We start from the raw sequence: 21760 nt of genomic DNA on the forward strand, positions 1-21760 counted from the left end.
TAAACTGCTCATTTTGTTGCCAACATGTCCACATTCCACGTAGGAAGTTGGCAGAAGAGGAAATGGTTAAAAGAGCACTCACCAGCTGTTAACTCAAATAGAACCTCACCCAATATCTGCTTATATCTTAGTAGCCACTTCTCCATGAAATGAACCAGAGGAATGTAGTTGTATGAATGGATATATTTTCATTCAATAAAACAAGGGTTCTGTTACCAAGGAAGCAAGAAAGACTGAATACTGGATAGTCTTCTAGAAGTTTCTGTAATAACTACCAGATTCCCATCAGTTTTCTCATTTGTCAGAATGGGAGAATTAGTGCCTCACAGAGTCATTTTGTGAAGATTGAGTGATTTAACATGCAAATGCTGTTAGGATTGTGCTGTGTATACTGTAAAGTCTTGATAAAGATGACATTGTTGACATTAGCATAATTTTTAATCTTTTATGTATTTCAATCTTCCTTGTATTCCTAATGCCTAGAATGTTTTCAGGCATACCATGGAGCTGAATAAACATTTTGAATAAATAAACAGTCATTATCATCAGTTTTTTTGTTGTCTGAAGTAGAAACTGTTCTTGGTGTATTTAATCACTTACTAAAATAATAACACTTGCTTCCAGAAGTGACAACATAGCTGGCGAGTTAGTCTCAGACAGGGACAAGTATCCCATTATTGCTGTAATTATGTAGGTCCAACTATTTTCACTCTGTCCTTGAGTCATTCCACTCAACATTGAAAGCCCCACGAGGCAAAGTCTAATGTGCCAAATGTGACTGAATCATCTTTCTCTCTCTCTCTCTCTCTGGGTGGAGAGAACAGGACACCTTGTTTTATAGTCCCACAAAACTGCATGTAACTAGACAGAAGCAAATAATTAGGATGAAATCAATGTGCAGGATGAAATTAGCAGGGAGAAACTAGGCAGAAGATACAGAAATGTCCATCACAGGTTTCCATTCCGGTTAGTTTGCATGGCTTCCAGGAAGTCATGCTTGTGATGCAAGAGCATCCTCCAGGAGGAAAAAGAGATCTAGCACTTTGGCTTCTGTGAACACAGCTGTATCTTCATTTCTTTCCAATTAAATAAAAAACTGTCACCTTGTAAAACTGAGCGCAGAAACCCTGAACAGATGAGACCTATGAGACCAATTTTCTAAGGCAAAGATGCCAGGATATGTCAGTGAGCTTCTGGGCTTAATAATGGAAAACAGTAAAGAGGTGGAAAAGAAGGTTAGGGGCTAAGGTCAAATAAAGGTGCCATGGCTTTAAAGAATGCCATCTGTAAAACTTTTCTTCTAATCATAAAATTGCATCAACTCTGTAAGTAATTGTTTTTTAAAGACTTCATTTTCTACAACAACGGTGCTGCCAGTCTGGTTGATTGATGAGCAGTTGATTATTGTCTCTGATAAAAAGCGGAAACCACATGGTTTTTTACTTTGTTTTCACTGATGTAGAACTACATATAGCTCTGTGATAATCTAGAGATTTATTTTTAAGCATGATTCCCAATAGTGTCATCTGTCATTTTCAAGTCTGTCAGACCTTTGGAATTTGATTGGTTTGGTAAATTTTATTGTGATTAAAATATTTATACAATTAAAATTATTTTTAATGTTTTTTTTATTGATTTTTAAAGAGAGAGGAAGGGAGATGGAGAGAAAAACATCTATGAGCTACTTCCTTCTCTCTCACCAGCTGGCATGTGCATTGACCAGGAATCTAACCAGTGACTTTGTGTTGCATTGGGCTGTGCTCAACCAACTAAGCAACACTGGCCAGGGCAAAATTCTTCTATTTTATTTCTAGCAAAAAATTAATTTACATGACTCACCTAAATTGATTTGCATGATTATGAATATTTGTGCTGTTACTGAGCGCCATTCCAAACCATTGTTGGAAATTTTGTACACCAGTAAAGTGTATGTGCAGGGAACTATAAAGATATGTAGCCTCTTTTAAGAACTTGGGTTTGGAATTTGTTTACACTGTTTAGATATTTAAAAAATCGATAAATTCACACTGATATAAATTTCATCCTTGGTAACTCTTCAAATGTAGAGTTTATAAAGTTAAGCCAAAAAACCTTTTCTGAATCTAAGACTTAATTTTTATTTTTTTTTTACATCTTGTAGTTCTAATCATATTTATTTCTATGAAGTTGCATTGGAAAATGTATGTAAATGCCATTAAAGATTAACCAAACCTGGCTGTGGTGGTTGAGCATTAACCTATGAATCAGGAGATCACAATTCCATTACTGGTCAGGGCTGGATTTTGGGCTTGATCTCCATGTAGGCAGTTGATAAATTATTCTCTCTCATCATTGATGTTTCCATCTCTCCTTTCCTCTCTGAAATAAAGAAAAACATATTAAAAAAAAAAAGAATAAGTAAGCAATTAAAGATGGAACATTATGCAAAATACATAAATTTTAAAATACATTGTTTAGGAACTAATAATCCTTAACATTCTATAACTTGTCAATGCTTTGTACAGTATTGCTAATCTCTTGATCTTTCTGTTTCTCTTTTTGCAGTGTTTTAATGCATTATTGAAACGACAAACACACCTACAGTGGTTTCCTGTTGACAGATCCCATATTTTGAAAGCTTGAGGTATTTTATCATGAAACATGCCTGGTGGAAAATTTGAAGCATAGGAATCTGCCAAACACCTGAATAAAGAATTCCTCACCTCACCACTACCATGACTAACCAGGAGAAGTGGGCCCACCTGAGCCCCTCAGAATTTTCTCAACTTCAGAAATATGCTGAGTGTAAGTATTCCTGTTGGCAATATCATGTTATTTGACATTTGTGCTGAAGAAGATAAGATCGATTTATAGGAACAGATTACAGATTATAATCAGCATCAGGATACACATAGGTGTGTCTTTTGTGTTTGCAAGAAGGTCAACTGGAGGTTACCTTTTAAGCAGGAGACAAAGGAAAAGGTAAGCTTAAATCAAACATCAACTCTGGAAGAAAAGGAGCTAGGATGCTGGATACAAGGCTATACTTAGAAACACTCCATCTGTAAGAGAAGTAAAGCAAAGGATGTGACAGCCTGGGAGAGTGGAGATTGGCAAGGCTGGAACCAAGAAGAATGACAACAGGAAGAGCAGAAAGACAGTAATAGTAAAATAAAAGGAGAAAAAAATGGTGCATATTTGAGTCAATAGGACCTGCCTCAGGGGATCAGAGAAAGGGTAAATGCAGGATTCAAACCCCCCCCTCCCACCCCTCTATTTTTCAGCGTAATACTTCAAACAGGACTGGGAGTTTGAAGTCAGAGATACTTTGTGGAGTTGGCTTTAGAGATTGTACAAAAAAGAAGAGCTGTCAGGACCTTAGGATAACTGGTTTAGTATGTGTAGTTATAGAAGAGATAGGCCATGGTAATGGGCTTCATAATGGGGCATTTCTAAATATTAAGTTTATTCATACATACACAAAGATTTTGCTTACAAGAAGTTTGTTTTTACCATAGATTTTCAGGAATATGTCTCTTTTATGAAATGAATTTCAGCTATATGTACACATAGCAACTGGGTCAAGGTATTGAAGAAAAAAAGGAAGCAAATAATACATAGGAGGCACTAAAAGGTTTGGAAGGTGATGAGTAGAGGAAAAAAATAATCCATAGAGGATATAATAAAAGTGGAGAGAGAGAAGGAAATAACAAGGTACTGAGAGAGTAAAATGTAAGAAACGGAAAGAAAAAAAAAAAAGAATCAATAGCACATAATAGTAAGAAAGGCAAAAACTGGTGCAGCTGGTGAGGCAACAACTAAGAGGAGGTATGGCATGTAGGAGATAAGTTTCAGGACCAACTTGAATATTATGAAGGAGAGGCAGAGAAAATGGTTAAATGCAGAAGAGGGATTTAGAATCTATACTAATAAAAGGATAATATGCTAATTAGACCAGACATCTTCCGGTTGTCCTGGTCAGTGCCATGGTGGCAGGGGCTAAAGCAGAGGTGGTTAGGCTATCAGGGGAGCAGTTAGGGGCATCAGGCTGGCAGGCAAAGGTGGTTAGGGGTAATCAGGCAGGCAGACAGGTGAGCAGTTAGGAGATAGCAGTCACGGATTGTGAGAGGGATGTCTGACTGCTGGTGTAGGCCCAATCGCAGGGGTCCTGGATTGGAGAGGATGCAGGCCAGGTGGAGGGGTATTCCCCCTCTACTCTGCCTCGTGTGCATGAATTTTATGCACAGGACCTCTAGTAATAAATAATTTTGATGGTAACAGTGAATAATGTATAAAATACACATTATAAATCAGGAATATTGATAAAACACTTCATGCATCCCATCTGAAAAGTCCAACCTCACAGGTTTTCTAAAGCTTTCCTAACTTGAGGGTTGTAGTACTCTGGATGAGGGTGTAAGAGTGCTGCTGGGTATTTATTTGCCAGGAAGTCACAAATCCATAAGAACATGTGAATTTTTTAGTCTATAATAATAATAAAAATAAAACTACCACATGGAAGGAGGCAGTGTCATAAAATGTTGACATCAGTATATGGTCCTCGTACTCAAAACTGTCTCTATGTGCTGAAAGCACAGTTAATTCATTGATCACATAAAGAATATTTGGCCAAAGATGGGTACATTATTGTTTGTATCCTTATACATAATAATTAGTGAATCAACTAAAATGATTTACCTGTCCTTTCCAATTTCTATATGCTCTTTGTACTATATCCAAAAATCAAGTAAATATAGGGTGTCCTCAAAAATGTATACACACTTTAACAGCTGATAACCCACTTAATTTTCATTCCTTTTCGGGTTTAACTGATTTTTATTTTAAATAATGGGTGAAGCCAGACTAAGCTTTGCACATACACACACACACACACAAAAAAAATTATCCTAAAGTGCTACTAGACCTTTAAAATGGAGATACATAAAATATAAAGTTTATGGTACAAAATGATTCTTGATGTTTTCAATTCCATTGCTTTGTGTTATCAGCAGTGCCTGGACTAGAAAGTTCATCCATTTGAAAGCAGGCATTTACAAAAACAATTACTAATTTCTGTAGATTCTTTTAAATTTTGAAAGTGAACTGTATATTAATAAACATTTACTTCATAATAATTCACAGTGTGTATGCGTTTTTTGGGGACACCCTGTATTTCCACTTGTCTTCCTTAGGAGTAGTACTCTGTTTGATGTTGCAGGAAATGCAAATACGAAGTGATATGGACCCTTCCTTCAAGGAATGCTAACAACTAATGAAGGATTGAAGGCTAAAAACTAATGGACTCTTATTTCTAGGCAGAATATTATAAGTGCCACAAACCAATCTTGGGGTTCTGTAGGGCTTAAGTGTTCAACTTGAATTGAGGGAAGGGAAATCTTCATGGAAGAAGAAGGATTTGAGATGAATCTTGAACTATAAGTTTCAATTAAATGAAGAAGGAAATGATATAAAGGGATATTCAACATATATTTGAGGATGGGTGATGGTGGCCACATTTAGCCACACCACAGATTAAGGGAGTAAGTGGAATTAAGGTTGGAAAAATGACACAGAATCAAAATACACACTGCTAAACTTGAGTTGGGCAGTAGGAATTGTGGGGTTTTGAGGACTGGTCACACCAACAATCCTGTGCTTCAGAGAGTTTAATCGGGCAACTATGAGAATGGTATGTGGTAATGGAAAGAGACTAGAATCAGGCCAGTAGGCTATTGGAATAGACTAAATAATGTGAATGAATGATGAATTCATTGACCAGAAAAGTTGAGAGTTGGATGGAAACTAACAGAGGAAGCTTAGGAAATAATAAAATATGAGAACTGAGAGCTAGAGATGGATGGGGGATTTTGGTAACATAATCCCCCAAGTAAAGAAAACAATTAATTTGATTTAGGTTTGTTGAATTTGGCTTGATTATTAAAATACGTTTTTTAGTGTCTGAGTACTTACAGGAAAAAGGTTTTATAGGAAGCATTAATATAAAATAGGCAAGTTTTTGCCATACAGCTCAAATATCATTTATAATGACTACTTAATCGGATATCTCATATTCCATTTGAATTGTTAAACATAATTTAATAAAGTCTCAGATATATCACAGGCTGCTACTTTTATTGGCTAGGGAATGTGGAGGTGGATTTAATTATATCATAAGAATGCTTGATTTAGTAATTGACTTTTTCAATGCCTAAGACAAGTAATAAAAATTGTCATAATGGCCAGGATCAGTTTGGCTCAGTGGATAGAGCGTCGGCCTGTGGACTGAAAGGTCCCGGGTTCAATTCCGGTCAAGGGCATGTACCTTGGTTGCAGGCACATCCCCGGTGGGGGGTGTGCAAGTGGCCGTTGGTCAATGTTTCTCTCTCATCGATGTTTCTAACTCTCTGTCCCTCTCAATTCCTCTCTGTGTAAAATCAATAAAATATATTTTAGGTTAAAAAATATTTAAAAAATGGAACATATGGAGATGAAGATTAATGAGCACTCAATAAATTGGTAGTAAGAAGTAACATGGTAAATGTAAGGACATTATTAAAACAGATTGTATGAGTATATAAATTAATTGGTTAACTGAATGAAACAAATAGTGCTGATTCCATGATTATTAGACTTGCTATTCTTTTTGAAATAACCAAGATAACATGAGAAATGTTAGATTTAATCCTCATGACAGTGATTTTCAATTGGTGTGTCCCGGCAGGCATAATGGAGTGCTACAAGAATTTTTAAAACATGCAATAAATACCTGATTATTCAGTCAGGGTCCCTGACATCTTTTCCCTTCGATTGTCAAATTTTAAAAAATTATAATAACCAGCATAACAATAGCTGTCTGGTGTGAAAGAGTCAAAAGTATACCTATTTTTTTTGTCAGATTGGCAACAAATATATTTTTTATATGCCATAGAATTTTAGTTATTAGTTTATGTGTACCAAGAGATGAAGAGAGTTGAAGATTGCTGCTCCATGAATTTTCCTATATAATTAAGAAGCAAAAACTGTCATGATTAGAATGTGTCCTCAGGTCATGAATTTCCATTGTCAAAATATAATAGGACACACACTTATCCTGAATATTATAACAGTAGTATATTTTCCATGCTATTCAGTGCATGTGATCAGCAGCATTTAAGAATCAGATTTTTCATGTTGGAATGCAATCCTGGCAAAGTGACATTTGCCCATACTATATTATATATGTAAAAGTGGTACGTTGAATATGGGTTAATATCTTTTGTACCTTTCAATAAGAAATGGCTTAGATGTATTAGATGATTAAATAAAAAAACCACACAGGTTATTGATTTCAGTTTTAACTTGCAAAATACTAGGATCATATGTGGTAGATATCAAACAACTATTATATATACTTTTGGGGAATGGGGTTGGGCTGAGGAAATCTAGGTCATGTTGAGTAAGTTCATGGAACACCTACCCCAGCAAAGCCAAATTATTTAAGTTTAACTTAGACATTTTCTTAAGTTATCTGATTTTGGGTTCTCTACAATTGGCACTATGTATCCCATCTGGGCTGCTGTAACAAAGCACCATAGGCTGAGTGACTTATAAACAACACAAATTGATATCTCACAGTTCTGGAGGCTGGAAGCTCGAGATCAGGGTGCCAGCATGGTTGGGTACTAATAAGGGCCCTCCTCTGGTTGCAGAATTCAACTTCCCTTTGTAACCTTACATGGTAGAAAGAGCAAGAGCAGAACAGCAGTCTCTCTGGGAACTCTTCAAGGGCACTAACTCAATTAATTCATCAGAACTCTACCCGCATGACCTCTCTATTCCCAATTATCTCCCACAGACCCTTCACATTGAGGGTATGGGTTTACCATATTCACTTAACATAGAATTAACATAGTCTATTATACCCTGCCACTAGAACTGCTTTCTCATGATTAATTGGAATCAATAGAGTGATTGACATAGGCACAGCATTCCTGGTTAGGAAGCTAACACATCAGTCAGCTGGGGTTCAAATCCTGGTCCTACCGTAAATTAGATTTCTGACTTTGTGAAAGTTTCTTAACAACTTTGTGTCCCATTTTTCGCACCTGTGAAATGGGGGAAAACAACAAATAGTAATCAAGCATTGCCTGTATTATAATAAATTGAAAGCGTTAATATATGCCAACCAATAAGAACATTGCCTGGCAAGTTGTTAATGGAATGGCATTATTATTTTAACGGAGAGGGAGTGAGTTTGAACACACTGCTGATGGTCCTGTAGAAAAGCCTCACGTTTCCGAGCATCGAGTCAGTGTCTTATTTTCTGTTATCAGGCTAGATTCTTCCCACAAGGTAGAAGCTTCTGGTGCTATTGGCAGCCTCCGCTCTGTGTTGTCCCCACAAATGCTGCAGGCAGCTAATGTGAAGCCCGCTGTGGCTGCCTGCAGCATGCTGAGACCATACTCCTGTTTAGGGCTTCAGGCTGAGTCCCTCCACGGGGAAGATTTCCATCGATATGTGGGAGAGGAGTATAATTTTCATCTCCACTCTGTATATAAAGTCATCCAAACTGTAGTTATAAGACAGCTCTCACTCCTGCCATGCAGAGAATTGAGCTTATCGCATTATATAGTTTGCCAGCGCTTCCTGCTGTGGTTTCATGGCACAGGGAAGGGTAACGAAAACTCCAAATCTCTTTGTGGATAACACTGTTTCCTACGTGAAATCTACACCATATTTTCCAAGTGGTCCATTACCTGCCCACATATTGTCACATAGGATATGCTTTTAATTTGCTATATATATATATAAAGTGTGTTGCATAGCCTGTAAATTAAAAAAGAAAACACACAAAAACTGTGTTATTATGGAGGGGATTACTTTCAAATGTTCATAAATTTCATCCTGTTTATAGCAGCTGGCATTATGTAGAGCGTTGCAAAATTATGATGAACTTGTTCTTTTCAATAAGGACTGATGATGTGCCTAATTTTGGACCTATTGTAGATATGTATTCCCCCCACTGGAGAGAAGCATGCAGCCTGGCTTAGTGGAAAGAGCACAGGCTTTGTAAGCAAACTAATATCTGACAGTGTTGTACAGCAGCCCCGCCTTCTACATATGAGTGGAATGACCTTGAAAATGTTACATGAACTGCCTGAGCCTCAGCTCTTTCACTGGGAAGAGTAGAATCCCACCTCAAAGTGATGTTGTAGGGTTTAATGAGACAACAGTCTTCTTCATAATAAATCCTGGAGTTTTAGCACTATACTGTAAACAGTATCCAAGACTTTATTTATTTATTACTCACAATAAGTCTCTTCTAGGCAGGTCACCTGGCCCATTGCGATGGCAAGATAAGTGAGAATGAAGATCAAAATAGTAGGAATTCATCGATGTTTCTTAATGAACACCAATATGTTAAGAAATAGGTTATTAAGCATTCTTCCAAAATAGTAAAATCTGGAACTTGGGAATCAGGTCCTTGCGTCTCCATCACTCAAAGGAGTTTTTGCAGACAAGGCAAAGCAAAAGAAGCAAAGCTGCTAATTATGGTTTTGGCCCCAAAATGTCTTTCTGGTCTCCTGTCCTGGAAGATTGAACTTGATTATGTTTAACCTCAGTGATGCTCTGCCTAAAATGGAAGCATATTCCTGCATTCTACCCACACTCGTTCCTTTGGTGCTTGGAACTTCCCTCACTCTTCTTTTGTGAAAACATGGGAGAGGGAAGAGAGATGAAAAAAAACATGAAGCAGTTGTAATAAAAAATATGGTAAAGTTCTTTTCCATTTTAAGTAGCCTTATTCTCCCGACAAATTCCACCTTTTAGCATGATGATCTATTGTGTCTTTTGAGAGATGTTTTGTGCTTGATTCATACCAGATGGAATAAGGAGAGTGGAAGGTGAGAGATTTGACCACCTCCCATGTATGTATCTTCCATTTATTGTTAAGCATATTTACATCACTTGAAAGACCTCTTTCTAATTTGTCTTGCAGGGATTAGCTTTTATTTGTGACCCTTACCTTGTGATTCATTGGCTCTATTTTGGGAGGCCAAACCACTTGTTGAAAAGTACTCTCTTTGCACAACTTATAAAAATAAACAGTACAGGGTTATTTGGCAAGGTAGCTGGGAGCCCATTACTTGGTCAGACAAAACTGGGTTTGAGTGCTCATGCTACAGTGTACACCTTAGTTTCCTCATCTATGTCCTAAGATGCAATGATGATTAAATGTGAAGATGTAGCTAAAGTGCCCAGGACTCAATATGTCATTGCTATGATGAGAAACATGAATGATGGTGACTGAGGTAGTTTAATAGCAAATGAGGACTTTTATCCCCTTTGATTTAGGCCTACCCATGTACACTACTTATTCGAAATGTGTTGCCTTTGCCCTGACACTTGGTCTGAAATTGGAATCTGCGACTCTATTTTAGGTAATATGTGTCTCTCATTTCCGACCCTGATTCTTCCAATTCACACTGATTAACTAAGCAGTTCCTGGCTCTGCCCCAGATTTTATTTCTGGAATGTATGTTGGCTGCATAATCTCTTTCACCTCATCTCTGGCTCTGGTTCCCATTTGTTGTACCGCTTCAGACTAAATATCCCATTGGTGGTTTCTCTGGATCCATATGTCTTGAAATTTTCAATATCTAAATCTTACAATAGTAAAATGATAGTTATGAATGTCTAAATTTTCATTTTACAAAGACCCAATTTTCTTTTTACGTTGATCCTCACCCGAGGATATTTTCCCATTGTTTTTTTTTTTGTTTTTTTTTAATAAAGAGAATGGAAGGTAGAGGGAGAGACAGAGAGAGAGAGAGACATCAGTGTGGATTGGTTGCCTCCCACACACACCCAGACTAGGGCCAGGTATGGAGCTTGTAACCAGGTATCAAGATATGTGCCCTTGACTGGAATCAAACCCAAAATTCTTCAGACTGCAGGCTAGCACTCTATCCACTGAGCCAAACTAGCTAGGGCAAAATACCTAATTTTCAATGACTTTAAACATCTATTTTTTTTTCAATTCTTGAAACTTGACAAAAAAACAGTTTCATTAAGATTTATGGTCAAACCAACTTTAAGTTAGGACTTCTATGACGTATTAGTTAAGGTAAGCCAAATTAAGGCTATGGCTGAAACATTCATAAAATCTCAGTGGCTTAACAAAACAGACGCTTATTTCTTGATCCTGTTACGTTTCCAAATCTGAGTTAGTAAAAAGTTTATTTCACATTGTCCTCAATCAAGTCCCAGTCAAATGGAACAGCCATCAACTTTAAAAATTGGCAGATGCTATGGCAGTGAGAATTGGGTGTTGGCTCTTAAGGCTTCTCCCGGCAATGAATGATATGCTTACATTTCTTTGGCCTTAGCGAGCCACATGACCACATCTAACTTTAATGGAGTCGAGAAATGCATTCCTTCTGTCAGCTCTGTGTCAGGGGAGAAATGAAATATTTGGTGAAAACTACTAATGTGGCCAAAAAACTACTAATGTGGCCAGTATCACACGAGTAAAATATAACCTGTCAGTTGCCTTGGAACATGAGGCAAGTCATCACAGCCTCTTTAAGCTTCTGTTTCTTCAGCTATAAAATGAGGAAAACACTCCCTCCCTGTTTATAAATAATAACTTGTTTCCATCACTAATATTGGCATGACAAGTTGTAACAAAAGTTCCCACTACATTCAGACATATTACATTATTTTCTTAACTCAATTATAGGTTAAAAGTTGTTATTCAGTGGATGTTCCCTTAGTTGCCCTTTCTCCCACAAATATGCATACTAAAGGACCTTAATTTTGCTCACTGATAATTACTTTTCTAACAATATTTAGTATATTTTACTCTTAGGTATTGACTGGCCCTGGGTAATACGGAAACGAATGTCATAATGCTTTTAATCAAAGAACTTAGTCTAATGAGAGAGACAACAAATAAGTGGTAAATGATGCTAACGCAATGAAATACATTCTCTGAATATAATATATGCAAGACTGTTTTTTACATTAAGGAATAATTGACATAACATTGTATTATTTTTAGGTGTCCAACAATTTGATGTTTTGTGAAATGATTACCATAATGAATGAAGTTACTATCCATTATACACAGTTATTATATACATGTCTTTATGATAAGAACTTTATGGTATAATCTCTTAGGAAATTTCAAATATGTACTGTAGTGTTGTTAACTATAGTCACCATGCTGTACTTTACATCCCCAAAACGTATTTATCTTATAACTGGAAGGTTGTACCTTTCAACCACCTTTATCCATTTCTTCCCTCTTCTTCTCCCCTCCCCACTGAACCTTGGGCAACCACCAATCTGTTCTCTGTGTCTGTAAGATTTTTCTTTTAGATTCTACATACAGGTGAGACTTTACAATATTTTTCTTTCTCTTAGTCCAGTGGTCTGCAAACTGTGGCTCTGTTGGGTAATGAGTTTGCCGACTACGGTCTTAGCCTAATGTATTCAAGGTCTAATCATGTTGCTACAAATAGCAGGATGTGCTTCTTTTCCATGGCTAAACAATATATCATGGATAGGCTAAAAAGAGGGATTTTTTTTTTCACATAGGAAAGACAAGTTTATTATGGGTCAAATGGGGAAATAACTTGTGATAAAAGATTCTGAGCTTATGGCCAAATACTGATTTTTGTTTTGCTTTTATTCAATTGTCTTAAGTTCATCTCTAATGTTTATCTTCTTAGTATATTAGATTTTAACTTTAGCAAGTCATATAACCTTCTAAACTTTAATTTTATCAACTGTGTAATTAAGAAAATAATAAGGCCTCACAAGATTGTTGTAAGACTCAAATAAAATAACATGTGTGGAAATGCTTTGTAAACTGCAAACCACCATACAAAAGTTAATTATTGCTTTCATTATTATCCAGCTTTTGCTGAAGACTCGGAGTATTTCATATCTTGCCCATGACACCACCTTTTACTCATGAAGGCGAAGATTGGAAGTTCTCATTCCAACCATTTAAAGTGGCCACCATCTAATCTTTTAGTCAGATTTATCTTCTCAGTTGATATATGATCCTTGCCTCTTTAACCATTTCTAATTTTTTCCTGGTTCTCCATAAACTCTAACTGATCCTTCTTTAAGAATAAAAACCTCATTGATACTCAGCTCTCTTGGGGAGTCTGATGGCTGGCAGAGTTTGGCACTTAGCCTTAATTGCTCCTAGCAAATCTTGCTAGAGTTTCAATTGGCTTTCTTTTCCTAAGGACAAGTAAAAGACATCTCCTTTGTGGTGTCCTTTCTACAAACTTTCTAGTATATCAGAAAATTGCATCTATTTTAACTTCTCATATCTGTGTGGTCTAGATCTTATCATCTATATCTTGCCATTTTCTAGCCTAATGGAAACTTGCTTTCTAAACTACTAATAGCACAGAAATACTGCCACTTTTCCAGATTCTCTTCTATATGATGGCTTTCTAATCTCATATTGGTATTTTAGAGTTTTCATTTTTGTTGTATAACTATGACTTCAATAAATAGTTCCAGTTGTCTTTCCTTGGAACTTACACAATATCCTTCATGTGTCTTTTTTTCTCTCCATAAATGATCCCCAACTTTCTTTATAAACATTGTGTAGTAAATAGGAATGAGTCATTCAATGGCAGGTTTATTTACCCACTATTATTTGCACGAAATTTCTCTGAGGCATCACCTTGATAATCACACATAATATAGCTTGGTCCTGTAGAAATAGCATCAGAATAGAAACAGCATTCTCAAAGCTTACGTTCCTTTAGCAGGTCTACTGCAGAGTCCAGGATGTCCCCATGTTGTCATGGACTCTCACAATGCTCTATACCTCTCTACTGTCACATTAAATGCCAGTGTGGAAGCTTCTTGAACTTTCTATGGTATGTTTGCATTTAAGTGTGGCCATTCCGAAGGTCAGAAATCCTAGGTAATGCTTCTCTAACTGTCCCCATGCAATTTCTCCACATAGTCTTTCAAAGGGTGCCCAAGTACAGTCATGTTTTACAAAGAATGTAATACTATGAGTTCCTGATCAAAGACATACCTAGGGTACAAAGAATGGGGCAAAACATTTGTTCATTTTTCTATGCCCATTCTTCTCCTATTTCCCTTTTGTTTGCTTTTTGTAGCTCTTTGCAGTGTCTTGGCTGTTTCCTGCCTGAGTTCAGCAAGGTCACAGCTGGCAAGACCATTATTTTGGAGTCCTGGGTAGTCAGATTCAGCTATTATTCATGGCTCCAACCCATGAGGGCAAAATGTGGCTCATTGCAGAGCTGGGTCTATTTTAGAGTACTCAAAGTAGTAGACTTTTAAAGCAAGCCAAATGTTTGCATTTTGATATTTATTATCACTCAGAACATATCTGGATTGCAAAATATAATATTTAACACTTATAAACAGCTTATGAATTTATCAAAGGTCAGATTTTTCTAGGTACCTAGGCTTTACCTATATTGACATAGACCGTAAATAGATTCTTTGTATTATGATCTTAACTGACAAGGACTAGGTCTACTTAGTAACTTTAAAAATGGTAACTATAAATAAATTTATGTAATAACAATATTTTGCTACTAATTTCCTTCTCCAAAATAAATAAGTTTTTTTAAAAATATATTTTATTGATTTTTTTACAGAGAGGAAGGGAGATAGAGCTAGAAACGTCCATGAGAGAGAAACATCGACCAGCTGCCTCTTGCACACCTCCTACCGGGATTGTGCCCACAACCAATGTACATGCCCCTGACCGGAATCGAACCTGGGACCTTTCAGTCCACAGACCGATGCTCTACCACTGAGCCAAACCAGTTTCGGCTAAAATAAATAAGTTTTATCCATCTTCTTTCTCTATTTCTTCATCTTATTTTTTCCTCTTCATCCTACTTCTTTCCAATTTTTCTCCCTCCAGCCCTCTATTTCCTGTATTGTCTGAGAGGGAAAAGTTTTCCCCTTGGTTCTTTTGGCTAGTCAAATAATTGAAATAACAAAAGACATTAATAGGGAAAAAAAAATCTAATTCAATACATGCATAGAGGAAATTTTCACAAATATATGAACATATAAAAATCTTTGGTGAATTCAGCTGAATTCTAGATTACGTTGTCCAACTATACTTAACATTATAATTGAAAAAATTCCAATTTATGAAATAAAAATATTCCTAGAAATAGAACTTCATAATGAGAACTTCTAGACTTTGTTTTGTAGTTTTGTGCTTGTTAGAACAGCTGTGGAAGAATCTAACACTTTCATCTGTTATTTCAGAGTTTATACTTATCCCTTCATAAGTGTTACCAGGCCCCAATATTTTGGTCCGTCTGCCTGTGCTAACTTGTCAAAGGATGTGCACCAACAAGAGTTTGCCGTTTAGGAAAAAAAAAATTAATATTGAATTGCCCAACCAGAGTGCAAGGAGCTAGTGATCTAAAGACCTGACTGTCTGATGGGCTAGAGGTTACAGATTATATAGAGCACAATCACAAGCCATTGTGGGTTAGGGGTTCAGGGTTGTGTTGGGAGCTGATTGGCTGGAGGTGAGATAAGTCTAATATATCATACCTTTGAGACTTGAAGACAGCTCTGAGGTCTGCTCTAGGATCCCTTTCTCTGGTTTCATAGAATAGTAACCAGGGGATTATTCTACCTTTGGGCTCAGGAGCTGAAATATAATTTATGTCAAGATGTTATCTTGCACCAGCTAGATGTCCAGATCTGTGACCATTCGTTAGGTCTGGGGTAATGTCTTCTGCTGCACTGGGGATTGCTGATTATTCAGGGGCAAGGCCAGGTCTGTGAAGGGTGGAGAGAGAAGGGGGATGGGAATATGATTTCTTGATCTAGGTTTCAAAGCTAAATTTAATCAAAGTCATAAGGACCCTTGGTTTGGTTTAATAAGCCACTAGCTCCCTTGTTCAATGCTCTCAAGGACTAAGCCTATTCTGTAGCCCTTCACCTTCTTAATTCTTTACTCCCAGGGGGAGAAGAATTTGCCACTGAAAAATATGCCTTTGGGCATGAGGATCATCTTGAGCTGGTTATTTTTAAAAACCTGTGCAGACACAGGAGAAACTCTGAAAACAGACTAAAGGTTGCCTTTTGTAGGAAACACATCTTTAAGGAAAAATCTCCATGTAAGGGTGTCCCATCTCTGTACCAGAAAGAGGAGGATGACCAAATCTCTAGAATCTCTTAGTAATGGGAAAGGCCCCTAGTAAGGACATCTGTATAATAACAAAACCCTTGTTTACTGTGCATTTCCTGGTAAGCCCCCAGAACTAGGCTGCCCCACCCCCTCACCCCCAGCATTGTTCCTTTGACTTTATCTAGAAATGGTATTTAAGGTGGTGGCTTTGTCATTTTGCAGTTACTCAGTTTTCCTGAGCATCTCTCATGTATACAGGAAGTATACCAGATGGGGTGAAAGTAGATTTACAGTTGTGAGTACATGAAACCAATATATTTTTATTGGTTTCAGAGAGGAAGGGTGAGGGAGAGAAAGATAGAAAAATCACTAATGAAAGGGAATCATTGTTCTGCTGCCTCCTGCATGCCCTGATGAGGGACTGAGCCCATAACCAAGGCATTGTCCTTGACTGGAATTGAACCCCAGACTCTTCAGTCCACGGGCTGGCACTCTATCCATTGAGCCAAACCAGTTGGGTCAAGTTTATTCTTTTTTAAAAAATTATTCAGTTGAGATTTTGTTCCTAAAATAACTAACATTTCCCCCCCTGTTATTTATTTTAGTGGTATTTCAAGAGTGTTCAACTCACCATTTTTTAAAAAGTGAGCCCAAAACCTGGGCATTTACCCTGACTGGAAATCGAACCAGTGACCTCTTGGTTCATGGGTGGATGCTCAACCACAGAGCCATACTGGCTGGGCCAGAGTTTATTTTTCTATTATTTATTAATTATTGTATTATGTTCCATATGAACTATGTTCCATGTGATCAACTGTAACCCTACTGTTGCCCTACCCTGAACATATTACTGAGTTTCTGTTTTTTTTGTTTTGTTTTGTTTTGTTTTTGTGACAATCTATGTTTTATTATAGGGAGTCACAGCCAAAAAACCTAGAATAGTAGGGGAAAATAGTTTTTTCTTTTCTACAACTCTTTCTCTCAACTTTAGTCTATAAGAAATTGACTAAACATCTCCTCCATATTGTTCCATTTATCTGCCTGGCTTCTGCTCTCAACAATTTGGGAAAGCCATTAACAGTTTTGATGATCAATATTAATTGTTTATTTTATGTGAACTCTTTTAATTAATTGAATTAGATAACCAATTATTCCTTCCTAAAACACTCATGTCTCTTCTTTGCAGATCCATAATTTCCTCTTTTTTATCCAATTTCTGGACTATTTGTCCTATCCTCCTTTGTAGATTCTTCTTCTAAAACTGTCCTCTAAATGTTGTCTGGATCCTGGATTATGTTCTTTTCTAAAACCCAACTTTCACTGTTCCAAGCCTTTAAATGCCTTGTATGTAACAATGACTTTCAAATGTATATTTCTAACTCAGTCTTCTCTACTTCAGCTCTAAATATGCAGCTGTCTAGTTGACATCTTCAACTGGATGTCACATTGACATTTCACATGTAACAGATTCACATCTGAATTCTTGATTCCCTTCTCCATCAAAATAAAACATAACTCTGTTCCTTTCTTAAGTTATTACATTTTAAATTTGTGATATTACCATTTCATAACTTTGGAAGAAAGGTTAAGACTTAAACTTGATGCTCAACTTTTCCTCACTCTCAACATACTGTCAGCAAGCCAGCTCTCCAAAATTATTTCTCCATTTCCCTTCATTTATGCTGCTTCCCCCATGAACCCTGTCACCAGTGTTTCTCTCCTGGATTACCCAAGTATCCTTCTTCTTGGTCTTCTGCAAATCCTATTCCCCTCCCCACCCCACCTCCACATTGTTCCTCTTCAATATAGTCTCCACAGAGAAGCTGGAGGGAATTTTGGAAAACATAAATGCAACTATATCAATAACTTGCATAAAACCATGAAATTATATCCAATTGTAAAGTGGGATCCAGATTCCCTACCATTTTTAAAAAAAATATATTTTATTGATTTTTTACAGAGAGGAAGGGAGAGAGAGACAGAGCTAGAAACGTTGACCAGCTGCCTCCTGCACATCCCCTACCGGGAATGTGCCCGCAACCAAGGTACATGCCCTTGACCGGAATTGAACCTGGGACCTTTCAGTCCACAGACTGACGCTCTACCACTGAGCCAAACCAGTTTCGGCTCCCTACCACTTTTTCTAAGACATGTGTGGGTAGACTTTGATGAACTACATATACTAAATTATCTGGTAGTAATTTTTTTCTGCACACTTTTTTTAAGCCATAATAGTATTATTATATTCTGTTACCTTTTTCTGGATATGTTTTGCTTTAGATTTTTCCCACAGAAAGCTTCTTTTTCATCTTTTTAGATTTTAGTCTAAATGATAACCCATCTATGAGGCATTTTCTGGTCACTTGAGTTCTTCCTTCTTGATATTATCTACATCTGTCCCTTTTGCATGCCCTGTATCACAGTGAACATGGTTTGGATTTATGTCTTGTTTTTTATTACTTTTGTTATCTCTAGTTCCTGAAGGTGTTTACTTTTTTACAGATGCCTATTCAACTTATAAACATAGTATTTAACACAAAATGGGCACTCAGTAAGTATGGATCTAATGAAATTTAAGATAAATGGGAAAATGGCTCTAATCTGTTAGATAAAGGGTCATTGCAGGGTATTCACAGAGGCTTTGACAGGAAAATAAACTCTTCTAACCTTCAAGATTTCATTCTTCCTAGTCATTGGAATGGACTTAGATATGGAAAGACTTTTTAAAAAGTCTTTAAGTAACTATAGGGCAGAGGTATAAACCTTTTTGGGATCTGGTTGAACAGGTTCACAGAGAGGATAGATAGCTTAGCATACTTACTATAAATCTTGAGATGTTTCTAAAAAGTCTGGTCTGAGTTTATAATTATAGAAGTTGGGTCAAAAAGTATGCAATGAACCTGCTATAGAACTCTAGTTCTAAGCTGATTTAACTACAGAGCCAAACTTTACTTCAGACTTTTCCAAGTTCTAGTTCTAAGATAAATTTCTGATAATTTTTAATTAACTTTGCTCTAGTTTCTTTAATTAAATCCAATAAGAAAGTCATATAAAGGAAGGAACACTATTATGGATAGCATTTCATATATAACACATTTCCAACTATCCATCCAATCACCAACTGCAAGTTTATTAAGACCATTTACTTCCTTTTTGTACTTATCATTGTTAAATTGAAATAATTCGAATTTTCAATAAGCTTATTTAATATCAGATTTTAGTTCATTAGAATCCATAAATGGTAAAACACCATTTTTTATTATATGTAAAGTTTAAAAACATTTTTAAAATGATGGAAATCTTTGCAATTGTTAAAATATCAGGCACTATAGAATATCATTGCCAAGGTTGTGGGGTTTGTTTAGGATTTTAGCACTTACTGAACTAGATTATAGAAATAGTTAACTATAAGTTGGCATAAGCAATTTGAAAAGCAATTGAAGTGTCAGGGAAGAAGACTTTTTTCTCTATCCTTTTAGGTTCTTCTTGTCTAATAATCAAATTAACATACTAATACAACAGATTGGCAAGCAATAAAACAAATTTAACTTTGTATGTACAAGGGCTCAGTAAGAATATGGGGTCCACATGCAATCAGGCAATTGGGTCTTACATGCCATTCTGAATTAAGAAAAGGGTAGGAGTCTGGCACTTTAAAGGGGAGGAAGGTAATTCACATGAAGATGGAAAAACAAAGGTTTGGTAAACCAGTGTTTGCTATGCCATGCAGTGACAAGGGTGCACAGGACTTTGATCCCCTAGCCCTGCAGAATCCCTCCTACCACATCTGACACATATTCCTTGTAGATATCTCTGGCAATAGTGCTTTTTCTGGAGCAGGCTCTTTGCGTAAGTCCTTTAGACAGATAAGAGGGATGTAAAAAGCTCTTCCTGAGTTTTGTTTTTTAGAATGTATTCCTCATGCCAAAGACATACTTTAAGGTGACAAAACCATGCTCACCCAAAAAATACTAGTATCTTCCAGTGTCATATAAAAGAAGATTACCTACAAATTATTATAGCAAAATATCGATAGTAGGGTTTTCTAGGTGGTGTTTTGAAAAATGTTAAATAGAAATGGGTTTAGAAGGTATTTTTGTTAATTTAGTCTTTATTGGTTATATAAAAGGTGACCAAGCATGCCTTAAGCATGGAGAACCATTGGATGATTGATGATTGAACATTATTGGGTAATTTCTACAATGAGCTGGCATTACTTATTATATTGAAAGAGTTAAAACAAAAAACAAAAAAAAATGTCTATCCTTTTTCTACGTTCTCTTTTTTCATGAGTCTGTCATGCACAAGATCCCAAAATATAATATGGGGTGAGGAGGAAGGATGTTATAAAGACCTCTTTGTATATTTTGACTTATCTCCAACTTTTTAAAATTTATTACATTTATTGGTTATACCATTCATTTGACTCTTCATTTACTTTTATGACTTAACCTAGTGTGTTTAATTCATGTACTTCTATAACTCTTAAAAGTTATAAAACTCTTATAGCTAAGAACATGGACTTAGAATTAAAATGCCTAGGTTTGAATTTCAACTCTATCAAAGTAATGCAATTTTATGTGTGCAAGTTACTTCATTTCTGGTCCTCAGTTTGCTAATCTGTAAAATGTGGGCAATTACAGTATATATGTCATAGGAACACAATGCTAGTTATTGTTATTATGTCCATTTATTGTTACTGGTCAATAATACAATTGATTTATTTAAATTGAATACATATGCCTTGAAGGAAGGCAGGGCCTCTATGTCCATTTATCCTCAAGTATGATACTTATAGATATTCTGTATGTATTATAAAAATGGAAGGCATTGGGGAAAATACAATAAGTTGAATATGGAAAGTGAATGAATCCTTGGCATCTGGAAATGATGGGGCATAGAAACCAAGGAAAAGAGAAAGGTGGACAGAGTTGTAGCATAAAGGAAAGAGAAAATTGCTAAATGTTAGATGTAATCAGTACTTTTAATGAATAATTAAATATTTGCTACTTTATATTTATTTTCAAATCGCAGAACTATTCTTATTTTTGTAGTAAGCACTTGCCTGACCTTTTGTCTCTTGCCTTTCTTAAAATACCATCCTCCCTAGTGATTTTCTCTTTCACTTAAACATTATCTCTCATACATACATTTTTGATCATACAGTAGTCCAAGTATTGTTTTAACAAAATTGATGTCATTGTCTTTGTCATTATTCCCTTCTCACTTGCACAATGGAAACTTCCATTTGATGACTAAAGGTTGGATTTAGAATCTTGATTCATAAAGTAATTTGACCAGAGGCATTTAGTTTTTTCCCTAAGTTTTTTCTCTTCTCCAAAGAGCTATTGCCTCTGTATCTGTTTCTCTTATATGACAGCTATTTTATAATTCCTTTCTTCTTGTCCTCTACCAAGAGCCCCACCCAGCTTTGTAATATCGGTAAGATGACCTGAGGCAGAGGAAAGGAGGAACCTGCAGGAGTCTAATGGGCCATTTCTCCACTAGGAAGGGAAACATAGCAGGCTACCCTGCCTTCCTATTTATTGCTCTTCCTTTGTGTAGGCAGGTTGGAATTCTCATCATAGCCTGCTGGTTCAAGTTTCTAGAACAGCATGCATCAGAGGG

General features: G+C 36.4%; 1 protein-coding gene across 2 annotated transcripts in view; it reads left to right on the plus strand.

Moving 5' to 3' along the window:
* The first annotated feature begins 2545 nt into the window (after window positions 1-2545).
* DGKB (diacylglycerol kinase beta) overlaps window positions 2546-21760 on the plus strand; it is a 431951-nt gene continuing 412736 nt past the window's right edge. For both annotated transcript variants that reach the window (XM_036429287.2, XM_045578212.1), the window contains exon 1: window positions 2546-2784. In XM_036429287.2, coding sequence (XP_036285180.1) covers window positions 2715-2784 — 70 coding nt within the window. In that variant the 5' untranslated portion in view covers window positions 2546-2714. The remainder of the gene's footprint in view (window positions 2785-21760) is intronic.

Source organism: Pipistrellus kuhlii, unplaced genomic scaffold (assembly GCF_014108245.1).
Source record: "Pipistrellus kuhlii isolate mPipKuh1 unplaced genomic scaffold, mPipKuh1.p scaffold_m20_p_10, whole genome shotgun sequence".
In the NCBI taxonomy this organism is placed as follows: Eukaryota; Metazoa; Chordata; class Mammalia; order Chiroptera; family Vespertilionidae; genus Pipistrellus; species Pipistrellus kuhlii.